The sequence below is a fragment of the Loxodonta africana genome, chromosome 6 (genome assembly GCF_030014295.1).
Source record: "Loxodonta africana isolate mLoxAfr1 chromosome 6, mLoxAfr1.hap2, whole genome shotgun sequence".
NCBI lineage: Eukaryota > Metazoa > Chordata > Mammalia > Proboscidea > Elephantidae > Loxodonta > Loxodonta africana.
Window position 1 is genome coordinate 76,790,337 of NC_087347.1, and position 23,115 is coordinate 76,813,451.

A 23,115-nucleotide genomic window follows, 5' to 3' on the forward strand; every position below is an offset into this window, starting at 1 on the left:
ACTAATTGTTACTTATAATAGCATTCAGCTTCATCATCTGAACTAGTTATTTAACCTCTAAAACTCAATTTTCATTTCTGAACAAACAAGAATAATGGAATTTTTACTCATAAGGATTTTTACTACATTTAAACAAGTAAATATATACGAAGTATTTGAAAAAAAATCTGGCACTAAGTTAAGCATTCAATGTTATTTGTAAAATAAATACAAAAATCATTTTAGCAAGAAAAATATTCCATTTTTTATTAAGAATAAGGACAGTTTAAATCATTTTACTGACTAATCCTCTTGGAAATTAATGAAAATAAACTATTTGAGATTTTTTTGAGGTACATGTTCTAAAATCTTAACAGAAATAACTTGCATAAGTAAAATGGAAAATTGGTCTTGGGGTGGGACTTAAAAGAGGGGTGTATAAAAATCTAAAGGCATTATTTCATTACACAGCAAACACTGAGAAAAATACTAAAACGTCTACTTAACTAAATTCAATGCATACTTTCTTAAGTAATAAAAAATAGTTATATGTAGTAACTAGGGATTTGCCTATCAAATACACTTACTTTTCATTTCTTTTAACTTAATTTTTAATTTTTCAAATTCTAATTAGGAAGAGGAAGAAACAATATTTTCTTTGAACCTAATTACACAATATGTATCGTGTTTATAACTGATACACGTTTATAGTTGTTTTATCTATGTAACGTGGGTAGAGTTGTTTTATCTTTCATCTCTTATCCAGATTAGATCATAAATATCCCTGTTATATATATGCACACATACTCCATAATATTGTTTCATATAATTTTTGAGTACTCAATTAATGTTAGCCAAATAAATCAGTTCTATGTAAGAACCATAAAAAAAAGAAATTCTAGGTATCAAGAAAGTAAAAGTACCATCTTTTGAGTTTTCTAAGATGCTTATTAAAAGCATATTCTTGATGTTGCTACAAAGGAGCCCACTCAAATCCCTCCATGTCACATTTCTGATCAAAAGAAAAATGTAGAAAGCAACTCTAAACTAAGAGTTATCTGCCCCCATAGCTGATGTCTTAGTGTTGTCATTTTAGTGGGTTCTGGTGGGTGCTTGCTCCCTGTTGTTCATTCTATTCCTCCTGTGGTTCACTTCTTGCTCCAGAGAAGCCATAAATAAATATTCCTACCTGAAGTTGGATAAAACAAATAGTTTTCTAAAAAGCATGGCTTAACTATCCAACCTGGTATTCACACGTATGTGATTATGACATATCCTCATATAACTTAAATGTATATATACACTTTGCTTTAAAAGTGGTACTTTTATGTAAATATTATCTTTTAACTTTTATTTGAAAATTATGAAAATAAATTCAATTCTGATTCTTTCTATTCAAATTGCTACTGTACCTTGTAAAGCAGAGTGAATAGCACAATGTGTAAAGTTTTACAGTGCAAAAGTCTCATGAGACCTTTATAGCTGGGATGGAGTGGTGTCCTTTTCTTATAGGGGGGCCAGGGATTTCCAGGGAATTTTCCACTCTGTTTTAAGCTGTAAAAATAAAACAAAACAAAAATTATGTGACAGACTCAAAATTAACCTGTAATTTCAATAGTGATTTACAGACATCAACTGTTCTGTCACATATTTCTATGCAGCATAGGTAGTCCCCAAACAATGACTTATACAAGTTACGACAAACTGCACTTCAGGCCGTCAGTTTCAAAGGTTTTTTTTGGTACATCTTATCGTTGGTAATATGTACTGCATACAATGTTGCAGTATGTAATTTGCTGATGTTATCATTCTCAGACATTCACTCGCAGATGTTCAAAGGCTGGGTTTATAAAGTTACTGACAATAAAACACCATAACAATGAAAATTTAAAAAAAGAGGTATTCTACTTATATCAGAACTGACTTGAAAGAGAGTCGTTACAACAGAACCCTGTCACAGGTTGGGGACTACCTGCACTGCTTTTAACTGAATTGTTCAAGAACACCAAATGATATTTATTCTCTACACAACGAACATTACTGTTTCCTTTCCTATTGGATAAAAATAAGTAGAGAGAGCTAAGCTAAAAACTAGAAAGAACTGTGAATTAAAAAATGCTAACAAGGGGAAAAGAACAGAAGGAATTCAAAGAGAAGAACGAAACAAGGAAATTTCTGATTTCAACAATAGAGCAAAATAACCTAGAAATTCTCCCACTATCAACAATTAAAAAAACTGGGTGAAACATAAAATACATTCTTTTAAATTCATATTCGAGCTCACAAAAAGGAAAAGAGGAATTCCCCAGGTACCAGAAACAAGGAATTAACAAGCACTAACACTGCATTTGGCAATGGTTTTAAAGCCCTTGAGACCTCAAAGTCCTCGGGCTCACACAAGGCTCAGAGGTTGAAATGAGATCCCACATGGCTGGAAGGCTTTACCCTCACTGAAAAGAAATCCCAAAGGAGAAAAAAGACAGCTTGTCTGTCTCTTCTGAGGTGAAAGGACAACAGGCTCCCAGGAAGATAATAATTATGAACTTGTACGTAAATAATAATAGACTCAAAATACAAAAGGCAAAATTTGAAAGAATTACTCAGAGAAACTGACAAATCCACAACCACAGTAGAGGATTTTAATATACTTCTAATAGCCCATGAAAAATAAACTGGTAAAGATTCTGAAGCTTTTTCCTTCTAAATTTTATTTATTTTGTTGTTAATGTTGAGAAAAAACACAGCACAACATACACTAACTTAACAGTCTCTACGTATACAATTTCATGACACTGATTATGTACTTCGAGTTGTGCAATCATTCTCACCCTCCTTTTCTGAGTTGTTCCTCCTTTATTAACATAAACTCACTGCTCCTAAGGTTCCTATCTAATTTGTGGAGTTGCTATTGTTGATCTGATCCCATATAGATAGTTTTTAAAAGAGCATAATGCTCGAGGCAGGCCTTTTTTACTAGTTAAGCTAAGCCATTGTTACGTTTTAAGATGACTTCAGGAGATACTTTTGGTTTAAGGTTTATAGACTGAGGATTTTGACAGCACAATTAAAAATCTTGACAAATAAAGAATACTCAACAATTATATGATACACATAATTTTAAGTGCACTTGGACTATAAAGTACGTGCAAAGCATATCTCAACAAGTACCCAAAAGAATTAATATTCTGACCATAATCACTTCTCACAAAGCAATAAACTAAAATAAATACTAAAAAGATAACCAAAAACTCCAGGCATGTAGACATTTTAAAACATGAAAAAAAAATTAAAGAAATTCAGAGGTCATTACAAATCATAATAATTAAAAAAAAAATATTTAGAACCTAAACTAACTAGAAAAAACTGTTGGCTACAACCAAAAGCAATGCTTGGAAGAAAAGAAATCTGCAGCCTTAACTTCATATATTAAAAATGAAAAACAAAGCACCAAAGAAATAGAACAAAGAAAGCTCAAACTAAGTTGAAAGAAGAGAATAATGAAAAACAAAAGAAAAAACAGTAAAGTAGAAAAAAAGATAAAGGAACAACAAAACTATAAGTTGATTCTTAGAAAAAATACAACAGGCAATCCTGATAACAGTAATGAAGAATAAGAAACAGCAAACACATATAAACAATAGGAATTTAAAAAAGGGATATAAAATTATGCAGGAGAGATTATTTAAATCATTGAGTATATACTTAAGACAAAATAGAATATTTCCTATAAAAATAAAATTTAGCAATCCCTCTCAAGAAGAAATTTTTTAAAAACCTAAGCAGACCTATAATCTGTAATGAATGTGAATCCACAGTTTAAAATTATCCATAAAAAGGAAAAGATACAGGTGGTTGAATAGGCAAGTTGAGTCAAAATTCTTCAAGAAACATCCACGTGAAAAAGAACAATGTTGGACCCCCACATCACACCATATACAGAAATTAATTCAAAATGAATCAAAGGCAAAATACAAGAGCTAAAACTACAAAACTCTTAGAAGAAAACATAAGCTCTGTGACCTTCGATTAGACAATGGTATCTTATACATGACACCAAAGGCACAAGCAACAACAAAAACATAGATAAACTGGACTCTATCAAAATTAAATGTTTTCATGCTTCAAAGGATACTCTCAAGAAAATGAAAAGACGAACCACAGAATGGGGGGCAGGGGGGCAGGAATTGCAAATCACAGGTCTGATAAGGGTCTAGTATTGAGAATATATAAAGAACCTTTACAACTCTATAACTAAAAGACAAATACGCCAATTACAAATGGGCCAAAGATCTGAATAGACAGTTCTCCAAATCATACAAATGGCCAATAAGCACTGAGAAAGATCTCAACCTCATTAGCCATCAGAGAAATGCAAATCAAAACCACAATGAGATACTATTTCGCACTTATGAGGATGACTATAATCAAAGGCAGATAATAAGTGTTAGTGAGGATGTAGAGAAACTGGAGCTCTCATACACTGCTGGTGGGAATGGAAAAGGGTGAAAACCGTGTGGCAGTTCCTAAAAAGGTTAAACAGAGTTACCATATGACCCAGCAATTCTACTCACAGGTATATACCCAAAAGAAATGAAAACATATATTCACAGAAAAACTTACACAGGAATGTTCATAGCAGCATTATTCCTAACAGTAAAAAGTAGAAAAATAGCCCAAATATCTATCAACTGATAAATAGATAAATAAAATGTGGTATATCCATACAACACGATATTTTTCGGCAGCAGTTGGTACCCCAGTAACTGGAGACTAAAATATGGAGGACTATAGGAAGACTGCTTCTCCCCAACTCCAGTAGAAATCTAGCAGGAGGGTTCTTCTCTGGAGAGTGTAAAACACCAAGCACACTTAACGGTATGAGAATGGGAGATTAAGTGATTGTATGCATATTTGATTCAGAGCCCTTAGACCTCATCGGCCTTTTGGCTCACAAAATAATGACAGCCAGACCATTACTCTCTGAGCAATATTTAAGGTGCTTCTCTGAGGACTCTTATCAGATCAAAAAGAAAGATCTAAGGAGACTAACAGAAGGGCTTCAACAAAAGACCTACCCAATTCACTCTACATTAAAACTCAGAATCAACAAGCTTCACCAGCATACTCAGAGTTTCTAATCACTAATACCAGTATTATCAGGAATGCCTCCATCATGGACATGGGAGACTGAACAAATAGAAAATGTAACTCAGTAAAAGAAATAATGTGTAGGTAGAAAAATAGATCTAAAAAAATCATTAACATACCAGAGAAATAAGAGCTATATCTATAGTACGAGAGGATGCTTTCTTAAAATTAAGGAAATTCAGAGAAAATATGCTCTTAAAAATTAAATGACGACATACAGTTGTCCCTGGTATCTGTGGGGGATTGGCTCCAGGACTCCCCATGGATATAAAATTCCACATATGCTCAAGTACCTTATATAAAATGGTGTAGTATTTCCACATAACCTATGCACATCCCCACATTTACTTTAAATCATCTCTAGATTACTTATAATACCTAATACAATGTAAATGCTATGTAAATAGTTGTTTCATCACAATTGAAGATTTGCTCTGGAAGATTGCCTTTCTTTCTAAGAGTTTCTCGAGTTCTTCTGGGAACACTGATGCTGCCTTAGCATCAGCTGATGTGATTCTCCCGTGATCTTTACACTGAGACTGCAGCGCTTTACATAGCTAGCCAGTCATCCCTTACTAGCCTTAAATTCCTTCCTCTTGCTCTTCTCAACCTCCACACATTTAGCCTTTGCGGGGTTGCTTTGACCACTTAATTGCTTTTTAGGAGCCATTTTTTTTTTACAGAAACAAAGGGTGCACACAAGTGGCAAACAAATAAGACATGAGGCAAACGATGCTCAATGAGAAAGACACTGAGAATCTATGAAATGGTAGGAGGCTACAGCAGGGTATGCGTACACATCACTTCATTCGCATGGATTCAGCACAGTGCTCAGCATGTGGCAAGTTCAAGTTTTGCTTTCTGGAACTTTTTTCCCCCCCATATGTTTTCGATCTGTGGTTGGTTGAATCCACAGGTATGGAACTCATGGATACAGAGAGATGACTGTATGTGAAAAATAAATACATGGGACACCTGCCTCAAATTAGGTAATTAGGAACAGCTCTCCTGCTGAATACAACTAAAAAAACCGGACAAAAATATAAAATCATTTTCTTAAAAGCATCAAAGAACTAACAAGACAGGAATTAGGTGGGCCATGATCCAGAAGAAGATGTGGATCCTAAGAAGCCAGCCCTAAACTGAGAGACTGAGCTTTACCTTTGGCAATGTCAAGCAGCCAAGAATCAAAAGAAAAAGAATCAAGAATCAAAAAAAAAAAGCAGTCACTAGAAACTGTCTCTGAGTGGTCCCTGATGTTGAATTTAGTACGCAAAGACTTTAAATTAGCTATTATACATATGACCAAAGAACTAAAGAAAACTAAGTTTAAAGAATTAAAAGAAAGTATGATGACAATGACTCACCAAATAGGAAATATCAGTAAGGAGAGAGATATTACAAAAAGAACCAAACAGAAATTTTGGAGCTGAAAAGTACAGTAACTGAAATGAAAAATTTACTGGAGGGCTCAATAGCAGACTTGAGCTAGCAAAAGAAAGAATCAGTGAAGTTGAAGTTAGGTCAATAGTGATTATCCACTCTGAGGTAAAAAATGTTGAATGTACAGGCAAGAAGTACAGAAAGTCCATTCTCCGTGACCATACTATTGCCGGATATCCAGATTCTGACCAATACTATAGACCTATCACTGTGCTAAGCGGTAAGCCTTACTTTTCAGGAATCATTCATAACCTTGCTGGTTAGCTTCCCCAGAAGGAGTTCTAATAAATATTTAGGAAAGTTGAAGGCAACCTACAATGCAGAAAATCTGCTCAATTTATTTTCTCCTTTATCTAACAATGGCTCCTATACATACATTTATCAATGAACAGTTCCAATGTTAAATATATACATATACACGTATACATAGTTAGTTTTATACACATAAAACCTAAAACCAAACCCACTGCCATCAAGTTGATTCTGACTCATAGCAACGCTATAGCTAGTTTTATATACATAGCTAGCATTATATATTGGAGCCCTGGTGCATATATAGCTAGCTTTTTATATATATAGCTAGGTCATATATATATAGCTAGGTTTGTTCTGCTACTCAGTTTTTCAAAACTAATTTTTTAAATGGATACAAAGAAACAGGGTAAAATTATAAGAAAAAAGAACATGATTAATATAGAAGCCAAGACTGAAGATGTGGGAGGGAAGAGAAGGGAGGATCACACAGGAAGCTTCTGAAGCACTGGTAATATTCTGTTTCTTAACCTGGGTAGTAGGTACATGGGTATTCATTTTATTATTATTATTCAGACTGTGCATATGCTTGATAAACTCTTCTGTGTGCATAATACATTTAATAATTTTTTTTAATTTAATGAGACACTGCTACACACCCACCAACTGACAGTCTCATTAACAAACATTAATGAGAATGTGAAGAAAAAGGATCATACTCTGCTGCTGAGTGTATAGATTAATATAAACATTTGAGAGGCAATTCGCAATCATTAATATAGTTGAAGATGTCCTTACTCAAGAAACCAGCAATTCCACTGCAGGTGCCAGTCCTAGAGACACTCTCACAGGCACACAAGTAGGCATATACAAGAATGTCTTACAGCATTGTATGTAATATCAAAAAGGTAGAAACAATCTCACTGCCTCACAATAAGGGAACAGATAAACTGTAGTCTAATTACATATGCAGCAGTCACAATAAATACCTGCAAGTAATAATGTTATTAATGATTCTCAGAAATAACGGTGAAAAGGTAAGCTACAAAAGGCACAGTATTATACCATTTATACAAAATTTTAAATAAGCAAAACAATAATATTGGTTACGAATACATATACATGTAGTAAAAGTAAAAATGTATATGGGAATGATAGACACAAATTTAAGAGAGTGGTTATATCTGGAGATGAAGGAAAGAGAGACGATGGAGTGGTTATTAGCTTTATCTGTAACATTTTATTTTCTTTATAAAAAAGAGATTATTTTAAATGTTAGTATCTATTTAATTGTCAGGATATACCAAGGCTATCTATTATATTCTGTATGTTTAAAATATTTCCAGTTTTTTTAAGAGCACTAAGACAGTAGATTTTTTTGTTTTGTTTTTAAGACAGTAGAAATAAGAAAAAAATAACAAAATTACACATCTTTTAGTCTTCAGCAATCATATTTTTATTTTTAATAGCTCAAATATAAACATAATGAACACTATGAGTAAAACAGAAACGTGGTGGCGTAGTGGTTAAGCGATGGTTGCTAACCAAGAGGTCAGCAGTTAGAATCCGCCAGGCGGTCCTTGGAAACTATCGGGCAGTTCCACTCTGTCCTATAGGGTCGCTGTGAGTCAGAATCGATTCGACGGCAGTGGGTTTTGTTTGGTTTTATGAGTAAAATGACCACCTGAGGTTGAGCAGACTGTTTCTAAGCAGGTTACAGACGCCAAATACAGCACTGTCGTTTACACACCTAAAACACTGCTACATTAGTGATTTTCTTTATTTCTAATAAAAATTACAGCTTAAGAAACGACACGAGGTTGAAATGACATTTTCTAACTATTTGATAAATTAAAATGAAATTTTCCTATGCAGGTAGAAAAAGATATTTGTAATATATGCATATGATCATATGTGATATTCAAATGGTAACTTCATTAGTCATCAGGAAAATGCAAATTAAAACTACAATGAGTTACCACTTCACTGGTTACTATTAATAGTAAATAAATTGTGGTATACAGTTACCCAAAGAAATGCTATACAATGAAATAAACTATTGCTATATACAGCAACATGACTAGATCTTACAAAGATAATGTTTAGTAAAGAAGACGCATATGATTCCTTGATTCCATTTACATAAATTTCAAAAATAGATAAAACTAATCTATGGTCTTAGAAGCCACGACAGTGGTTACCTAGGTACTGGTAATGTTCACGAGGCTCCTAATTCTTGATCTGGGTGCAGACTACCTATGTGTGCTCATTTTGAGAAAATTATCAAGCAGTACGCTTGTTGTTATATGCATATTTCTTATGTATACTACACTTCATAGAAACCCTGGTGGCGTAGCGGTTAAGTGCTACAACTGCTAACCAAAGGGTCAGCAGTTCGATTCCACCGGGCGCTCCTTGGAAACTCTTTGGGGCAGTTCTACTCTGTCCTATAGGGTCACTGTAAGTCGGAATCGACTCGATAGCACTGGGTTTGGTTTTTTGGTTATACTACATTTCGTAAGTTTATTCATAAATATTCTTGTGTAATTAATCATATTAAACAAAATTTACATTAATTCATCTTAAGATCATGATATACCATTATATTTGTACCTTTGTAAGACTAAAATGCTAAATGTTGACTCCTGGTCTATTTTTAATATCGCCCAAATACCATGAGCATTAATTGTCTATAAATATATCAACATATAAAACTAAGACTTTACAACATAGGTAGAATGACTAGGAATTTATGTGCTTTTTAAACAATGTATAAAAAGTATAATACAAATACAATATTAATAAATCAGAGAATTATAACAATCATAGCTAACACTTATATGGCATTTGTTTATATGCCAGCACTATTCTAATCACCTTTTACATAAAAACCCATTTAATCCTCCCAGCACCCTGTGAAATAGGTACTATCATTATCTCCATTTTATAGACAAGGAAACCAAGACACAGAGAGGTTAAATAACTTGTCCAAGTCACCTGGTAGTAAGTGAAGGAGCTCATATTAAAATCCAAGCAGCTTACCGCTAGAGCCCACACACAGTAATGCCTTTATGTTAAGTGGGGTGGGGCATAATTATTATAGTTGAAAAAGTTATGCAATTAGAATTACCACAATCTGCTGTTACTCATACAGTATATATATATGATATACTTTAGACAGAAAAATCAACTTTTATATACATATTGGTTAGCAGCTTTACCAATATTTAAGTTAGTTTCATCTTTTTCATAAAGGTTTCTATGTAATACTATTGTGGCTACACATAGTTCAGAACAATCTCAATATCTTCGGGGGGAAATATTTCAGCTATTCTATTTCACTTGGCATACAAAAGCAATGTGGGGCGTTTATTTTGCTTGCTTCTTTGCTTGCTTTAAAGCACTACATCCTAAATATACGGCACCTAGACGGCACTGGGTTTTTTGTTTTTTTGTTTTTTTTTTAAGACTAATAAAGTGTTCTAAAATAAAGGTTATATATTTTTTTAAGGCAGCAGGTAATTTATCATTTTGACTGCTCTTTTCAAAATCTTAATGGAATAATGCAAATGAAAAGCTATATGACAGCAGAAATTTTTTAAATGACTCAAATTGACACCTAATTATTGGCCAGTTTGATACAAAAATGCCCTGATATATACAAAGTCATACATCAAACTTTCAAACATGGAGCAACAGCTATTAACCTTCAAGATGGGAAATCGGAAGCAAAAGAAATACCAAAAATTATGGTACAAAAATTTGTACTTCCCAGTTGAATTTAAAACAGTCCAACATACCATTAACATGTTTTACTGAGCTTCTCTGGGCTGCCATATCCTTGTATGTAAAATAACACTGAATTGAATGGATGTTTCTCTAACTTTTGGTTTCCTTTTTCATTGTTTTGTGTTCTTTTTAAGAAACAAACTGCCCATATAAAGGTATCTGGGAGGGATTAAGGGGAGCAGGGTGAGCTACCTCACTCTCTTAGGCCCCCTCTGGCTGTTGTAAACCCCCTCTTCCAGTGATGACCTCTGAGACACTTTTGTAGAACCTGGATTAGAAGATCTTGAAGGCTTTTTCCAGTAATAAGATTCTAGGATTCTAAACATTTAAACATCACATAAAACAAATGGCTTATTTCCACTTATAAAACTTCAGAACAAAAAATTTTTTTTTTAAATTACTTTTTAGTCATTTAACAAGTATTTACTGATTGTTTACAAAGCAGTAGGAACCAAGTTAGATGCTAAGGATACAACAGTTTTAATTCACTCAACCTTTTTTCACTAAATGAAAAAGGGCTCTACTCAGTAAAATCAGTTAAACCAGTTTTGTCTCTTAAAACTGAAAGACAATGAAAATGACCGATAGTCAATATATTAAGTCCTGCAGTTTAGGGTTTTTTTCGCAGTAGTGCTATAATAAGAGCTAAAACAATCAAAAGGTACAATCACACATAAAACCCCACCCACTGCCGTGGAGGCGATTCCGACCCATAACGACCCTATAGGACAGAGTAGAACTGCCCATAGAGTTTCCAACGAGCGCCTGCTGGATTCGAACTGCTGACCTCTTGGTTAGCAGCTGTAGCACTTAACCACTACGCCACCAGGTTTTCCCAATTACACATGCAATTTGTAAAACATATCACATAAAGGAAGGACATGCTATATTTTATATACTAAAGAAATTTCAAAAAAATTTAAGTTTTACATAGGAACATGTGTACATGGGTATATTTAAGTACACGAGATATTATTAGATGAATATGATAGTTTACACACAAATTTCAAAGATTAATTTATAAGAAATGACTAAAAGGTTTTAGTCTGAAGCTAGAGTTTATTTTTAATCTGTTATTACATACTTTATTTGAATACACATTTCTTTTAAAATATGGATTTTCAAACTCCTGCTAAGAAACATCATGGCACTTCAGAAATATTTTTAAGAAGCTTTATAGAGAAATTACACAAGTGGAAATTCAAGTGGAGGGGATGAGAGGATTACGGAAAATAAAGAGCAAAATTGGGTCCTGGTGGCGCAGTGGTTAAGAGCTACAGCGAGCTACATTTGCAACCAAAAAGGTCGGCAGTTCAAAGCCACCAGTCTCTCCTTGGAAATACTATGGGACAGTTCTACTCTATCTTATAGGGTCACTATGAGTCAGAACTGACTCGATGGCCCCTAACAACAACAACAAAGTGCAAAATAGGAAGGAGAAAAATTTTGATAAAAATAGCTTTGGGGATATGATTTTATCTATGTGAAGTATTTACAGATCAAAAAATGATCTAGATGAAAACAATAATATAAAATAGATTAAAAACTGCAAGATATCTATAAACAGAAAAATTGCAAAGTTTACCTGTATGTCAGGATAAGTCTAAACCAGGTTTCTTACCCTTGGCACTAATGACACTGGGGTCGGATAGTTCTTTCTTTGAGGTGACAGTGGGCTGCTCTGTGCACTGTAGGATATTTGGCAGCACACTTGGCCTCTACTAGATGTCAGCAGCAAGCCCCAAGCCCCTCTCCCTTGGTCTTCAGACCATGCTAAATGTCCCCTGGGGAACAAAAACCACCCTGGTTGAGTTGAGAATCAGCGGTCTAAACAAAGGAAATGAACTTCTCAGAACTAAATTAAAAGTTTGATAAGAGATGCCCTGAGATAACTGCTAAACCTTAAACCAACAATATCCCCCTAAGTCTTCTTAAAACCAAATAATAGTTTGGCTTAACTAGGAAAGAATGTCTGCCTTGAGCATTACAGTCCTAAGATGTATCTGTATGGGATCAAATTGACAATAGAAAGTCAAAGGATTAGATAGGAACCTTAGGGAGCAGTGAGCTTATGTTAACAGGAGAGGAACAACTCAAAAAAGGAGGGTGAGAATGGTTGCACAACTTGAAGAATGTAATCAATGTCACTGACTTATACATGTAGAAACTGCTGAATTGGGATATGTTCTGCTGTATATATTCTCAACAACAAAAATAAAATAAATTACAAAAAAAATCATTGAAAAGAGAAGTATAAAAGATACAACACTGTTTTCCTTACAGAGTACTTGGCTTATAACAAGCACTCAATAAATGTGTTGTTATTGTTTTTTAAATGTGTGTTGTTAAATAAAATTTCTTCTTTAAAATTATTTACATTAAGTATTCAATGACTCCAAAGTTTTGAAAGCTTCAGCCCAGCCCAGTCAAATTTTCTAATAATTACAAAGTAAAAAACACAGTAATAAAATTTACTATATATTTAATTTTTACATATTCAAAATGAGTAGCCTAACCTGTTCCCCATGCCCCAAAAAAGGACACAGCCACTTATTATAATGGTGTTTAAGAAGCCCCCACTAGGTCTTCCATGAAAATGCTTCCTCCTACCCATCTTTTCATTCTTCAATTTTCAACAAGAATTTCTCAAATTCATTCATTCAGCAAATGTCTTCTGAATGTCTACTATGTACCAGCACTGTGTTAGGTAATAAGATATAAGAGAGATACAGAGACAAAAATATCTTCCCTCAAGGAGGCCAGAATCTAGTAAAAGCCTGCAACAAAGCAAAAAACTACAAAACCAAACTAAAAGCATAAAAAGAGGATGTTAAAATTGCAGACTAAGGAGAATCTCAGACTGTCTCCCTAAAGGTTTTGGACAAAGGCAGAGAGATGTTGATGGCTAAGCATGGTTTTGAGGTTTTTTGGATTTGTTTGTTTTTAGGGAGGAATGAAGATGCTAAAATTTCACACTGTATACTTTCCTCAAATATTTGTGATGAATCTTAAATTCAATGTATATATTACTGCAAAGTCTTGATAAAAGGGAAATTTCAATTACATCTAATATCTATACTTCCACTTTTAAATTTTCTCAAGAGCAAATTTATTATATCAAAGATGTTTGTATCACTTTAAACTTATCATTTAAAAGTTTAACTTAAGCTTTAGAAATATACAAATGAAAGATGTTATCCTGTGATGTTCAATATAATATTAACTACCAAATTTTTTGAAAAAAGTGAATACGTTAAAATAGTCTACAACTACAATAACATACAAAATTCAATCCTTCATTAAAAAGATATCCTTTAAAACTGTTATTTTCCACAGTCATCAACATTTTAAACTACTGTGTTTACAAATAAAATTCATTTTGCTTTGACTCTTTCCTGGTTGCCAAGAGGACAGCAATGTTGTCACACTTTCTATATACAGACACCCATCAGCATCTCTGATTTCAGTTTTATTACCTTAACTTGTGCCTCCTCTACTGGTTTAAAAGTAGAACACAAACCTGAAGCTTTTAATTCCATTAGGCAAATAGTTCCATTATAGCAACTAAATAAGTTTGTTATCTTTTGATTTAATGATCACGTTTTATAAAATTTATTTTTAGCAGATCAACAGCAAATTTTGGATCAAGATCTTGAGAACACAAATCTTGGTCAGATCATTTTTTTTAAAACCTTGAGATATTATTTTTTCCTCTAAACATTGAGAGTATACTTTAATGAGAATATATCACATTTGTGTTATAATTAAATTTTTTCTAAAAAAACACAAAATTTTCTACTATTATACTAATCAATTGGACTTACAATGCTGTATATCTGTCCATTGCAGACTGCACATCTCTACGGTAAACTGTTCGAAGAATGACCATGACGGGGTCAAACTCCTGATCCCAGACTTCAGCTATTATTCAAAAGAAAGTAGAAATAGAACGTTGACCTCTTAGGAATAAAGTCAATTTCTTACTACATTTGCTAAGTGCATTTTAAATTTAAAGGATGGAATAGTTTAATTTGATGATACATTTGCCTTAATATAGGCTTGATGTCATGACTACATATCTAAGTCAAAAAATCATAATTTCATCAGTATATTCTCTTGAGTTCAGCAAGAACTACTGAACAAAAAAATTTATAGTGTAATAATGCCTCACTGTAAAAGTTTTTTTGTAAAAGTTTAGTTCATTGTTTTTCTCCTAAAGGGCCAACCAGAAAGCGAGAAACAGAGTGATGATACCGTTAAAAGTATTCAAAGGTAAAAACATGAAAATTAGGTTCAAAATTAACGCACTCAAACTGTGTTTTTATTTGGGCCTCACAAACATTTTTGTTTATGAAGTAGTTTCTGCTCCTTTGCTAGAACTGATTAATTGGTCTCCTTACCTTCTCCATAACTAACAACCACTATTCCACATGTACATAAGATGCTCTTAAGTATTTGCTGTTCAAAACTTTTTATTTTAATAATTATATACTTACATTAATGTGTATTAGAACATTTTAAGTTGCAAATAAAACCCATGACCTCACTAATAGTCATGCCTAAAGAAAAGTTAAAAAACAAAAAAAGCAGTCAGTCGGTTTAAGAAAATACTAAGTATATAACAGACGTGATAATGAAGATGTGGCAAAAGTCTAGAAGGCGGTCTGAAAATAATAATTTTAGAAAGCACTGCCTTAAGTGTGTCTCCTTCCTACATTAAGTTTTTCTCCTCTCATTCACTCTAGCAGAATTTTTAACATTTAAAAAGATGTTAAGTTTAAGATTCTTTCTACCCATTTACTGTCATTTCAACTTTCTGGCATCCTTCACTTTAAAATTCTACTAATTTATATAATTAAAAGGCCAATGTTTTTATCAGAATTATATAATCTTACAAACCCATTGCAATCGAGTTGATTCTAACTCATAGCAACCCTATAAGACAGCAAAACTGCCCGAGATGGTTTCTAAGGAGCGGCTGGTGGGTTTGAACTGCCGAACTTTTGGTTAGCAGCCACGCTCTTAATCACTGTGCCACTAGGGCTCTTAGCAATGGGAAAAAAAAAAAAGAAAAAACTTTAGTCATTAATTAGTCTAGTGGCTTTCAAACACTGTTCCATGCAACTGAATTTCCAGAGCTACAACAGGAGTAGTAGCCCTGGTAACACAATGAATGGTTAAGCACTCAGCTGCTAACCAAAAGGTTGGCAGTTCGAACCCACCCAGTGGCTCCGCAGAAGAAAGACATGGCAACCTACTCCTGTAATAACTACAGCCTAGACAATCCTATGGGGCAGTTCTCTATTATGTCACATGGGGGTCACTGTGAGTCAAAATCAGCAGCAACTAATGACATAACAGGAGTCACTTTAGAGGCAAGGTGATGGCAGAGCACATGCAATGGGTCCACTGCTGGCACCCCCTTTACTGAGAGTAAGTGTGCTTTTTTTTTTTTTTTTTTTTTACCAGTTTTACATAACAGATTCATTTAAAGTTTAGTTGCCTCTAACTAAAGGCTTAGTTCAACCATTTTAAAGAAGTTTAAAAAACATTCATCTAGTCCAGCTGTCTCATGTTACATATAAGAAGCCAAATCCAAATAAAAAACTGATTTTCGCAACATCACAGAACTAGCTAACAATTCAGTGCTGTATTTGAGTATAACACCCAAGTTTCTTGGCGCTAATTTTCCAAATGTCTAGTGCTCCATCCCAGTATCTCAAACTTCATTGCGCATGACAATCATCTGCAGAGCTTGATAAAAAGCAGATTCTCTGGTTCCATGCCCAGAGATTCTGATGAGAGTGGATTTGAGATAGGGATAGGAATTTACGAATATGACAAAGGTAATCCTCACATCACAAGTTAATAAACACTGCACTACACCAGAACTCCACTCCACTTTCAAGCTCATCTAAATTTTAGATGCAGTGTTCTCAACAATAAATACTATGTTTTGCCTTTAATGGAATATATGTAAAGTTCCTTTTGTAATTTAGAGTTAGTTAAGAAGCCTATTGTAACATAAAGCCAAAGATTTAAAAATAAATGGAAGTAGTTATCACCGTTTATCATAAAAGACATACATTCTTCATAAGAAAGTTGAGAAAGAAAACCAAAGCCGAATAAATTTCAGATTCTCATGTTTGCCCCAAAAGCCAAAACATTTTTTTCCAGCATCTACAAGAATTTGCCTTTAGAAAACTGCTTTTTGAAAGAATTTACTTATGTATCTAAACGTACCTTTGGGAGTATACATGCCTTGTTGCATAGAACCTCCAGGTTCAAAAACAGGAGCCTTAAAATCAGCTACAGTTGATAAAACTGATTCAAAGCTATAACTGCCTGGAATAATGCCACTTTTGGGATTTGGATTTTCTGGAATATGATGTTTGTGTCAAGAAAAAAAATTAGTGATTAAAATCCAGTTTCACAACCTAACCAAAGATCTCTAGTTTTCTGTTTTTCCTAAGTCAAACAGAAATTGTCCGTAATATACAATGTTAGCCACCAGAGGGCAATATAATCCAACAGTTTGATTAATAACTTTTTATTAATTGTGAATTTTTAGAATATTTTAAATTGAGCAATCTACTAGTAAGTTGTGCGCTGAAGTAGCTCTCAGGGATATTTACCCCCAAACAAATTAGTCAAATCAGGAAATGAGAAAGAAAATTAACTGATACCAATTTCATGATTTTGCAAATAATGTCTCTTTATAAAATCAGAAACGATACACTAAAAATTAGCCAAGATTTTTATAAGCAAAAATGATTTTCCTAAAAATGTCATCCTGAAACACTAAAGAAAGGTGCCAAGCAAAGACGCAAACCAATAAACCACAAAGGTTCTTTTCTCATTTGCTTCATGTTAAGGTATATAATTCTTTTTAGTTCAAAGTTACAGGGTAATAGTACTGATAAGGGCTGGATGAAATCATTAAAAAATATTGAAGTGATGCTGCTTATGAAAAATTTCAAGGTTATCAAACAGGCATTCCAATACAAGTTATTTCACAAAAGCAAAATTTTAGCCAAATCTTCCAAACACGTTCATAAGTTATATACATACTAAATTTAGTCAAATATTTTCATTACAAAATAATATGTTAATATTTGTCTACAATTTCAAGAACATTCACTAAATTTTAAATTAATAATAATGTGTCCATTATATGCTCAGTCCTAGACAGTAAAACCTGCAAAAGCAGGAAACTGTGTAAGACAGACACCTGTCAGAGAAGAAAAACTGAAATATTTTCCACTAAAACAAGTGATAGAAAAGTGGTAAGACAGCACCCTGCGAAAGGCGGGACACTTGTGAGACTTGGAAAAAAACAGGCAGTTCCGTCGAGTTCCGGCATTCACTGTACAAAGTAACACAAGTTTTCAGGCTTTGTAGACAATAGCCTCTGCCCTTAAAGACCTCTTGGTTTTAAGATTGAATTCTAAAAGAAAATCTTCAGAATGTTTAAAACCTTAGTTACACTAATTACAAGGTATACCTGTAACTCCTAACTATGAATTCTGACCTAGCTACACAGATTAAGTAGACAACTACTGCTTCCTAGCAGGTCAGGTCCCGAGGGGCCCAGAGTCATCATCAGTCCTGAGGTCTAACCACAACTCCCCAAATAAGTGACAAGTGAAAGCAAAAATATCTGTCACCAGCCCTGAATACACATTTGGGCAGATGATTGGAGTTATTTTTTTTATGGTATTTTTCAACTTGAGAGTGAAAAAAAAAGTTTAATCTTTAATCCACAAAAATTGTTACTTAGAGCCTATAACTAACAGAAAATTAAACTTTTAAAAGGATATGAGGTCCAACAGTGAACTGTGTGTCCTGTCATTCATACACAGCTGGGCTACCATCTCTGCCCTAAGAATCTCATCATCAGACATTCCTAAAATAATTAAAATAGAATTAATAATTCTGAATATATATAAATTACAAAGAAATAACTTACCACACATTTTATTAAGCTGTCTTACCAATAGGAAGTGCTTTAAAAATTAAAAAAGCCATATGACCCAGTAATTCCACTTCTAGGTATATACCCAAGAAACTTGGCTACACACCAATATTCATTGCAGTACTATGCACAATAGCCAAAAGAAAGAAACAACCCGAGCTTTCAACAACAGATGAAAAGATAAACAAAATGTGTTACGTACATACAATATTATTCAGCCATAAAGAGAAACTAAGTTCTGATATATGCTACAACATGGATTAACCTTGAAAACATTATGCTGAATGAAATAAGATACAAAAGGACAAATATTGCATGATCCTATTTACATGAAATATCTAGAACAGATGAATGAGTAGAGACAAATGTTTATTAGTGGCTAGTAGGGGCTGTGAGGAGGAGAGACTGGGAGTTATAGCATAAGGGATGCTGAGTTTCTGTTTGGGGTGATGAAAATCTTCTGGAAATGGATAGTGGTGATGGTAAGAGAACTTGGCAAATGTAATTAATGTCACTAAAGGTACATACACTTAAAAATGGTTAAAACGGCAAATTTTTTTGTTGTATGTATTTTATCACAATAAAGGTTTTAAAATAAACAAATAAAGAATAAAGAATGCAATCCCCCAAATATAACTGCAGTTTAACAACCCTGTTTGCAGTTCTTTTAAATAAGGGGTTTTTTAAAGGGTATTCTAAAAGTACCAATTGTACAACATATCGAGAGCTTGAAACAACGTATAAATATTCCACATCTTTTCCCTTTTTTCATAAGCCAGTTAATACTATGGGGGCTGTGGGGAGGCAGGCAGGAGGAAAGCTAATATTCGGGTATCAGTATTAGTGGTTTTTACCTAAATGCAAACGAAGACTCAAGAGAATCACAAGAAATGTAAGAGCGCCTTCTAACATTGATCTCTCGTGCTCTGCATCGAGTACTGTATTTTGGTGTTGCGATGCCATTGTCAACAAATCCACTACCTTAAATCTATAAGAAATATTTGAGATTTTTAAAGGTTAAAATAAAATAAACTTAGATTCCAAACACCTCATCAAACATGTCCTAATAAAATTATGCTTACCTTTCAAAGACAGATGAAATAAAATAATCTGGGTCAAGTCTAGAAGCACAGACCTTTAAAAGAAAAAAAATGCCCTATTTCTCAATATTCAGTTTCACTTCTAAAGTATAACATTTGATTTATCAAGTTGGCTTACCTGTAACAGGTAAATGTCAGGATCAATCATGGAATTACAAAAATGAGACTGTACATAGGTCATGGCTTGCCCTTTGATTTGCAGACCATTTCTTACCCACATATTGCTATGGATTTCAGCAAGACTTGCCTAGTAAAATAAAAATTAAGTAAATCAGACAAAGAATAAGTCATCTAAATTCAATCTTTATGAAATCATGTGGCGTCAAACCATAATTTTAAAAATATTTTATGACTAGACTTAATCAGAGTATTAGCCTGGAATTCTAAATTACTTTAAGATATTCACACCAAATATATAATTTTAAATGTTGAAATAATCGTTATGGCTTATACAGCCCCTTCTTTTTGCAGTTTATATATGAGTTAACATCCCATGATGAATTATGGATATAATAACAATTTTCACTGGATACTTTCAAGAAGAATCACTAGCATTTATGTTTAACTCTATTTACTTCTTTCAAAAAAAAAAAACTACATAATACTTAAAGACACACAGGAATAAGCATAAAATAAACCTAATTGTTCAAAGTCAATGGATATAATCTATTATCTTAATTCACCCTACCATCAACCTTCAATCCAAACTAGTCATTTTCTAAATAATTGGCAGGTAAGAAGTCAGATAGAATAAGTTTTCTAACTATGTTAATATTTAATTCTTCATGTATTTATGCCCTCTATCAACTAAAACTAAGCACAGTCATAACTTCATCTCCTACTTGTTCCTAACCCCAGAGGTGAAGTTCAATAGTGATTAACAATCTAAAAATCACCAGAAAAAATAAAATGAAGGCAAATTTCTCTGATGTATATAAAAAGTTTGTCCACAAAATCATGTTCATCCTGAAAGAAACCAGAGTGCTTATGCAGGCTAATTCCTCTAATCCCCTTATCTCACTTTACAGATGGGTAAACTGAGAACCAAAGAGTTGATTTACCAAAAAGGTGATAAAACAGTGGTGGCACCAAGGCTAGAACCTGTTCGGTCATCCATCTCGCAAAACAGTGCTGCGACATGTTAAAAGTCCCTCATCAGTAAAAACGGCAAAAAGAATTTCTGGGAAAGTAAAACTAAATTTCATAGAATAAAAAATACCTAAATAAAATCTGGCAAAAATATATATATGAGAACACAGTTTAAGAAAAAAAAAATCTTGCAAACATTCTGGATATTAACAATGATAAAGGCATGCACGTAAAATAAAGGGAGAAATCATTTAACCAAAAAATTCAATTCAGAACTCGTTAAAAGTCAGAATACATACTTGAATTTGGAGTGGGTGAATCATTAGTTTCATTAACATTTCCTGATCTGGTAAAACAGAATCCAGCTCTAGTTCTTGACACTTCACAGCCTAAAAATTTTGATTAAAAAAGTTACTAATTCAATACTTATCTTCCAATATTCAGAAAGAAATTATGCTGAGTGGGAAAAAAAAAAACACAGAATTGTTTCTGACCAATCTTACCTTACTCAAAAACATGGCATAGTAACGATGTAGTGGCAGATGAAAAGTGACTTGGTTAGGTGCTGGCTGGAACAAACAAACAAACAAAAGAAACCCACAAGTCAAAGGATATTTTATAAAAGTTCAAGGAAGGTTTTAAAATGTTAAAAGCATTCTTTCACTTTGATTTATTCCTGTACGTTTTAATCAAAACTTGAAATTTGAGAAGATATAGTTAAAAACAATCACTGCAGATGAAATGATTCATTTTAAATATCTACAAGCAAGCTCCCTGAAGGCGAGAATCGCGCACTGCTCCTCTTTGAGCCCCACGGCACCTCCACCAGCTGCCGTCCAGTCAGTCCGACTCAGGGCACCCCGTCTGTGTCAGAGTAGAGCCCTGCTCCACAGAGTTTTCAGTGGCTGATTCTTCGGAAGGAGATCACAAGGACTTTCTTCTGGGGTGTCTCTGGATGGACTCAAACCTCCAGCCTTTTGATTAGCAGCCAAGAACATTAACCATTTGAACCACCCAGGGACTTCCCACAGCATCTAGTACATATTAAATTTCTTAATTAAGCTAAGCAAATAATCATATAGAATAAGGGACAGATTTCCCTCTACAGTAGGCCATTTGGGAATCCTCAAATGCATGCATACCAAACATGATGAGAGTAATAAGAACAATCATTGCAGCTGGCATCCATTAAGCACATACTATGTACCAATCACTGTAAGCACTTGATTTACAAGAGCTCTACTGGCTTGTTGTTAGCTGCCAAGGAGTCAGCCCCTGACTCATGGTGGCCCCGTGTGTGACAGAGAAGAACTACTCCATAGGGTTTTCTTGGCTATTATCTTTACCAAAGCAGACTGCCAAGCTCTTCTTCCTTGGTGTCGCTGGTGGGTTTGAACCACCTATCTTTAGGTTAGAGGTTGACTGCAAACTGCTTTTAATGTTCCAGAGGGACCACAAACCACTTTGCACAAAAACTCAACCTTCCTCAATGTTTCTTCTCCAAACTGCTAGTAATTCAAATCTGAAATGCAGACTCCTTCCTTCTCACAAGTTCCCTACATCTGCAGGTACCAATGTGTTTATTTGATTTCTAATTATCTCTTAAATTTACTTCTTAAATTCCTTCTACACTATCCCTAACTAACCTTAGCTCAGACCTTCAATATTCAGTGCCTCGACTTTGGCAGTAACCCTTGCTTCTACTCTTACCCTCTGAAAAATCCCTTTTGTGGTGTGCGCCCAGTGCACAATCCTCCCCACCCCCTAAGAACAGCCCCTCGCACACTCACGCTGGGACTGAAACCTAACAACCAAGTTTACAGTAATCACATTGAACTGGGATCAGGTCCAAACCTAAGCACTGCGGTTGAGTCAATTCTGACTCACAGCGGCCCTGTAAGAGTAAGAACTGCCCCACAGGTTTTTCAAGACTGTAGAATCTTTACCGAAGCAGGCTGCCACATCTTTCTCCCATGGAGCGGCTGATGGGTTCTAACTGTCCACCTTTCAGTTAGCAGCCATACACTTAACCACTGCACCACCAGGATTACTTGGAATCAGGACAGGTGATATCAAACTCAACCTGTGCAATGAGGTTCTCTCTTTCTCTTAAGAATTAGGAACTGGAATTCAAGAGACATCCCCAGGCAGTCTTGGAGTATGCCTGAAAGTGTAAAATTAAGCAATTGTAGGAAGACCATATTTCACCACAGGGGCAAACAAGTACAGAAAGCCAATCTATAGAGAGGGAACTAAAAAATGAAACGAGTACAAAGGGTGAAGCAAAGCAAAAGACAGGGATTTCTGTTCAGCTTTCTAATCGGTTCCTAAGGTTCAGCT

The 23,115-nt window shown here is 34.1% G+C and overlaps 1 protein-coding gene across 6 annotated transcripts in view; it reads right to left on the reverse strand.

Annotated features, from left to right (window-relative positions):
* The window catches only part of UBR3 (ubiquitin protein ligase E3 component n-recognin 3), a 234,014-nt gene that overhangs the window by 109,111 nt on the left and 101,788 nt on the right, over window positions 1-23,115 (reverse strand). For all 6 annotated transcript variants that reach the window (XR_010322292.1, XM_064287015.1, XM_064287016.1 and 3 more), the window contains exons 12-20: window positions 21,279-21,344; window positions 21,075-21,164; window positions 19,805-19,933; window positions 19,669-19,721; window positions 19,441-19,574; window positions 18,430-18,517; window positions 16,855-16,994; window positions 14,436-14,532; window positions 1,392-1,533 (exon numbers count right to left, since the gene is read on the reverse strand). Coding sequence is in view for 5 of the 6 variants with exons in the window: in XM_064287015.1 (XP_064143085.1) it covers window positions 1,392-1,533; window positions 14,436-14,532; window positions 16,855-16,994; window positions 18,430-18,517; window positions 19,441-19,574; window positions 19,669-19,721; window positions 19,805-19,933; window positions 21,075-21,164; window positions 21,279-21,344 (939 nt within the window). In the remaining variant the exon portion in view is untranslated. The remainder of the gene's footprint in view (window positions 1-1,391; window positions 1,534-14,435; window positions 14,533-16,854; window positions 16,995-18,429; window positions 18,518-19,440; window positions 19,575-19,668; window positions 19,722-19,804; window positions 19,934-21,074; window positions 21,165-21,278; window positions 21,345-23,115) is intronic.